Raw genomic sequence first — 5,907 nt, forward strand, 5'->3', positions numbered from 1 at the left:
TAGCGGCGATGTTGATTGGCCCGTCTTTGAGGAATACCTCAAGGAGTACTTCATACGAAACGACGGCGAGATCGCTGCTCTCTGCGCTAACGAGAAGCCTGAGAAAGACAGGGCCTATTTCTGCCGCAACGCCGCTAAGCTTGCCGATCTCCATGCCAGAAGGAAACGTCACAGAGATGAGGGCAAGCCTAGCCGCTGTGTCATTGTTGGAACCAGGCGTTGCCCTGGGTCCTCGAGCTCAGGCCTTGACGGCGACGCGCAGCCGACGTGGTGATCGCGGCGACTGAGTAACAGATGGAACAAGATCATGAGAGAATAATGCGCCGCCAAACATCGCAGCTTCTCCGGCCTCTATTGTTTCTTATTTATAATGATAGATGGGATCACGGAACATGCCTTCGCATATCCCCGCGCCACGCCGTACACCGTGTGCCACGCCATTTCACCGCGACGTCCACCACGTGCTGCGGCATATGTCGTGACGCCTACCGACCGAGAACTCCAGATCGTGTCGTGCCCAAGCACGCCTCTGGCCACGCCCAATCTGCTAACTCGACTAGACTCCTATAACTTGACGACTTAACAACGAAATCCTAACCGAATGATGCAACAGTTTAGCTAACAAAACACCCCCTAAACCTGTTGCAGCTCGACGACGCCTAATTCATTCCTCAGCTCCAAAAACCTGACACGCCCAAGCGCCTTGGTGAACATATCAGCCAACTGATCAGCAGTTCCAACATGATCAATCTCCACCTTTCCTTCTTCAATGCATTCACACAGGAAGTGATACCTTGTATCAATATGTTTGCTCCTGTCATGATGCACTGGATTTTTGCTCAGTGCGATCGCAGACATGTTGTCCATCAGGAGCTTAACTGGCGTCTCCTTTGTTCCCATCAAGTCGCCCACTAGTCGGCTCAACCATATCCCTTGACATGCTGCTGCAGCCCCTGCAACGTATTCGGCTTCACAGGACGACAACGCCACGATCTTCTGCTTTTGCGAAGCCCACGTGACCAAGCTCTTACCGAGAAAATAGACAACCCCTGTAGTGCTCTTCCTGTCCTCTACATCACCGGCGAAATCATTGTCACTGAACCCCAGCAAAAACGGTTTTAGTTCAGAGTTTCTTGCATACTTGCAGCCAAACCTCACGGTTCCCTTCAGATACCTGAGTATGTGTTTTACTGTAGCCCAATGTTCTTTGCCTGGAGCTTCCATATATCTACTCACAACACCGACCGTGAAGGCTATGTCTGGTCTAGTGTTGACAAGATATCTCAAGCTCCCTATGATGCTTCTATATGCTGTAGGATCCACAACTTCTCCCTCATTCTGCTTGCTGAGCTTGAGCCGAGCCTCCATGGGTGTTGCACAAGGATTGCAATTTGTCATTCCCACAGACTCCAAGATCTTGGTTGTGTAACCACTTTGGCACAAAGTGATCCCATGTTCTCCTTGCTTCACTTCTATTCCCAAGTAGTAACTCAACAACCCAAGATCGCTCATACTGAATTTCTTCTTCATTTTCTGCTTAAAATTTTTAATGTCACTGACATTTGGCCCGGAAATGATTAAGTCATCGACATAAACCTCGACCAGCAAGAGAGACTTCTTGTTGCTCCTCTTGTACACAGCATGTTCGAGCTTGCTCTTCACAAAACCAAGAGCTATCAGCTCCTTGTCAAGCTTCGCATTCCAGGCCCTAGGTGCCTGCTTTAAGCCATAGAGCGCCTTTTTTCAATTTCAGTACTTTTCCTCCATTACCCATGTTGAAACCCGGAAGCTGTTGAACATAAACTATTTCAGTTAAGTCTCCATTCAAGAATGCCGACTTGACATCCATATGGTGTACTTCCCATACACTTTGAGCTGCAAGCGCCAACAACACCCTCACTGTTTCAATTCTGGCAACCAGAGCAAATACCTCATCGAAATCTACTCCATGTCTCTGAGCATAGCCCTTTGCCACTAACCTTGCTTTATGCTTGACAATATTACCTGTTGGGTCTTTTTTAACTTTGAAAACCCACTTTAACCCAATGGCCTTTTGATTTGCTGGCAGATCACTAACCACCCATGTCTTGTTGTCCTCAATTGCCTTCATTTCAGACTCCATGGCTTGTCTCCAGCAACTCTTTGACAACGCTTCCTCAACTGTAGCTGGTTCCTCAGAGGCGACCAAACACAAGCCACTGTACTCAAAACCCTGAACTTCATCAGTGGAATCAAGCAAATCGGGTATCATTCTGTACCTCATTGGAATGCCTTCTGAATCAACCGAAGCTCCTGTCGGTGGTGTCGTCCATTGTATCTGCGATGCTGACTGTAGTGTTGATCCCACAATTGACCCAGTTGGCGTGTGAGGTGGCGTACCCGGAGCACCCCCCCCCCCCCCCTCTGATGGAATTGCTGCAGCAGCTGAAGACGGCACTCCCACATCGAGATCCTGTGTCGGCTCTATTGCTGGACCGTGAATAGTGCCATCCGGCACTTCATCTGCATACACGACTGAGAACTGTGGTGCCAATTCGTTCTTGCCTGCTGCTTTCTCCTCCCAATTCCATCTTCTTTTCTCATCAAAAATCACGTCCCTAGTAACTATCAACTTCTTGTTGACTGGATCATACACTCCATAGCCTTTAGTCCCCGATTCATAACCAAGGAACACCCCCGATATCGATCTATCTACCAGTTTGTTTACACTCGGTCCTGTACGCTTTACAAACGCCGTATAGCCAAACGTACGGAGGTGCCGCACACTCGGTTTTCTCCCGAACCAAGCCTCAAACGGAGTCCTGCCATTTAAACTCTTTGTTGGCGACCGATTCAACAAGTAGACAGCTGCTTTTACTGCTTCTCCCCAGAATTTTCCCGGCACACTCATACTCTTTAACAGACATCAAGCCATCTCCATGACAGTTTGATTGCATCGTTCTACCACTCCATTCTGCTGTGGAGAGTATGGCATTGTGGTATTCCGCTTGATCCCTTGTTAATTGCAGTAAGCAACAAACATACCGGAATTAAACTCACCACCCCGGTCAGTTCTGAACGCCCTCAGACGATGGCCTGATTCAACTTCAGCTCCCACTTTTATCTTCTTGAAACTGCTCAGCGCTTCATCCTTGGTTGCCAACAATTCCAGCCACATGTAGCGGCTGTGATCATCCACGATCAACAGAAAATACAATTTTCCACCTGGCGTAGGCGGTGTGATCGGTCCACATAGATCACCATGAACCAGATCAAGGCCTCCACTAGCACGGTACGCAGAAACTTGAGGGAAAGGAGTGCGATGCTGCTTCCCAAGTGCACAACCGTCGCAAACTTGTTCAACTCGACTGATTGTTGGGATTCCCTCCACCATCTCTCTTACACCGAGATCACGAAGTGATCTAAAGTTGAGATGTCCATACCGTGCGTGCCATAGCCAAGCCACTTCATCCATCTTGCTTAGTAGACATACAGGCGAAGTAAGATTCACTTTCATGATATACAAGCGATTTTTCCTCTCCGCTCTAATTAACACTCCACACTTTTCTTGTCCACCCTGCTGCCGCTCAAACACTTCCAGAATACCGTGATCGATTTCAACCCGGCATCCCCCTTCTTCGAGCTGACCAAGGCTAACAATATTGCACTTAAGAGATGGAATAAAGTATACCTCTGTGAGAACTCGGTGGTCGTTGTTCTTTCCGGCGATCGTAACGGCACCAATCCCGTGAATCTCCACTGTCGACCCATCACCGAACTTCACTGCGCCTCGGTCTGTCTCGTCCAGAGTCGCCATGGCTTCTCGGCGCCCCATCATATGGTTCATGGCGCCCATGTCTAGTACCCACGCTCCTTCGTGGTATTCGGCCGGGAATACATGTTCCTGATTTAGGAACACATGCTGCGTCACCGGCGTGCTCAGCCTCTTGATGTTGCAAGCATGCGCCACCATCAGAGCTGGTTCTGCCTCGACATTGGCATGATGAGCAGCCTCTTGTCGTTCTTCTTTTTCCTTCGTTTTGCACTCTTTTGCAAAGTGCCCATAGATTTTGCACTTGCGACATCTACCTTTCCGCCGTGGAGTTCCCTTCGACGTGAGCTGCTTCCCACTGGAGTCACGCGCATCACCGCCACCGCGTGCCCCAGATCAAGATCGCTCCTTCTTCACATACTGCCCACCGCCTTTGCCTCCAGAAGACAAGGTCAAGTCCGACGAACGTTGTTTATTCCTGGCTGCCCACTCCTCTTCTGTTAGGAGAAGCTTGCCAGTCTTCTCTGTCACCTGCTCCACCGAGGGCTCAAACCTCTCTTCTGCTGCCCGAAGATGACCCACAAGCTCCTCGATCGACAGTTTCTTTAGATCTTTGAACATCTCAATCGCCACCGCTACTTGACTGTACCTAGACGGCACCACACGAAGGAATTTCTTCACCACACGTACGTCGGTGATGCTCTCCTCCCCAAGCCCTCGCAGATCCGTAACGAGCTTTGTGATGCGAATCGCAAAATCATCAATGGCCTCACCCGACTTGAATGCGATGGATTCGAACTCAGCCAGAAGCTTTTGGGCGTTGACCTCCTTAACACGATATGCTCCAAGACGCATGGTCTTGATTGCCTCCCATGCCTCCCTCACCATTTTCTTGTTCAGGAGCATGGAGTGCATCTCTTGTGGCACGCCGCGAAGCATGGCACCGAGTGCCAAGCGATCTCGACGTCTCTCCACCTTTGCAGAATCGGCTTCATCAATGGCATCCCAAAGAAACATCCCTTCCAGATTGCATTGGATGTGAGACGACCACTCTTGATAATTCGTACGAGTCAGCAGCGGCCATACCAAATTCCCCGTGGCTTGATTGAATGCCCGGTCCATGGATTCTTTTTCACCCGAGGTGCCTGAACCCATCTCGACGATGCTCGAGTTCGCGCTCTCCTTTCTTCAACGTTCCGGTGAAACCTTCAACCGGCAACCTTCTCCAAACACTCACCGCCACCACACGCCTCCTCTTTCGACAACCACCGGCTCTGATGCCACTTGTTGGAACCAGGCGTTGCCCTGGGTCCTCGAGCTCAGGCCTCGACGGCGACGCGCAGCCGACGTGGTGATCACGGCGACTGAGTAACAGATGGAACAGGATCGTGAGAGAATAATGCGCCGCCAAACATCGCAGCTTCTCCGGCCTCTATTGTTTCTTATTTATAATGATAGATGGGATCACGGAACATGTCTCCGCATATCCCCGCGCCACGCCGCACACCGTGTGCCACGCCGTTTCACCGCGACGTCCACCACGTGCTGCGGCATACGTCGTGACGCCTACCGACCGAGAACTCCAGATCGTGTCGTGCCCAAGCACGCCTCTGGCCACGCCCAATCTGCTAACTCGACTAGACTCCTATAACTTGACGACTTAACAACGAAATCCTAACCGAATGATGCAACAGTTTAGCTAACAGTCATCACCAACGACGAACCTGATGACAGTGATGGACAGGTCATTGCTTCTGATTACGTCCTGGATGCTGCAGCCAGATTGGTACGTACGTAATGCCCTAGCTGCATGCATGCATGCCTGTGCAATAATAGAACTACGTGCTCTGGTCGATCTAACATGATTTGATTTATTGGTTCAGTGTTACTAATTACTAACTAACTTCATCATTGCCCCCAATCCAATGCATGCAAAACATCAATGCCCTTCGTCCTAGTGTATTGAAACGGAGAGATACAGTGTCGTTTACAGTCCTGATGAACTCACCGCTGAAAAAATCGACCTGAGCGATCGGATCGAGAAGCGTGCGAATCATGTGATACATTCAGGGGATGAATATCCTACTGCAGCTGCAGCCTTATTGGTATGTAATGTAACATATGCCTGTTACAAACTGCACGTAACTGTAGCTTCC

The 5,907-nt window shown here is 49.9% G+C and overlaps 2 protein-coding genes across 2 annotated transcripts; both read right to left on the reverse strand.

Moving 5' to 3' along the window:
* Positions 1 to 633: 633 nt before the first annotated feature.
* LOC136489243 (uncharacterized mitochondrial protein AtMg00810-like) lies at positions 634 to 2,122 on the reverse strand. The gene is made up of 2 exons (XM_066485935.1): positions 1,931 to 2,122; positions 634 to 1,716 (listed from the first exon to the last, which is right to left on the reverse strand). Exons 1-2 carry the CDS (start codon positions 2,120 to 2,122, stop codon positions 634 to 636), a joined length of 1,275 nt encoding a protein of 424 aa, XP_066342032.1.
* Positions 2,123 to 4,147: 2,025 nt separating this feature from the next.
* Positions 4,148 to 4,906, reverse strand: LOC136489244 (uncharacterized). The gene has a single exon (XM_066485936.1). It carries the CDS (start codon positions 4,904 to 4,906, stop codon positions 4,148 to 4,150), a length of 759 nt encoding a protein of 252 aa, XP_066342033.1.
* Between the last annotated feature and the right edge of the window lie 1,001 nt (positions 4,907 to 5,907).

Source organism: Miscanthus floridulus, chromosome 10 (assembly GCF_019320115.1).
Source record: "Miscanthus floridulus cultivar M001 chromosome 10, ASM1932011v1, whole genome shotgun sequence".
NCBI classification, from domain to species: domain Eukaryota; kingdom Viridiplantae; phylum Streptophyta; class Magnoliopsida; order Poales; family Poaceae; genus Miscanthus; species Miscanthus floridulus.

Coding starts and splice junctions, on each gene's coding strand:
- LOC136489243 (XM_066485935.1), bottom strand. CDS start 2,122: ATGGAGTCTGAAATGAAGGCAATTGAGGACAACAAGACATGGGTGGTT. Junction 1,717..1,930: donor ATGGAGTAGATTTCGATGAG/GTATTTGCTCTG, acceptor GGCTTAAAGCAG/GCACCTAGGGCCTGGAATGC.
- LOC136489244 (XM_066485936.1), bottom strand. CDS start 4,906: ATGGGTTCAGGCACCTCGGGTGAAAAAGAATCCATGGACCGGGCATTC.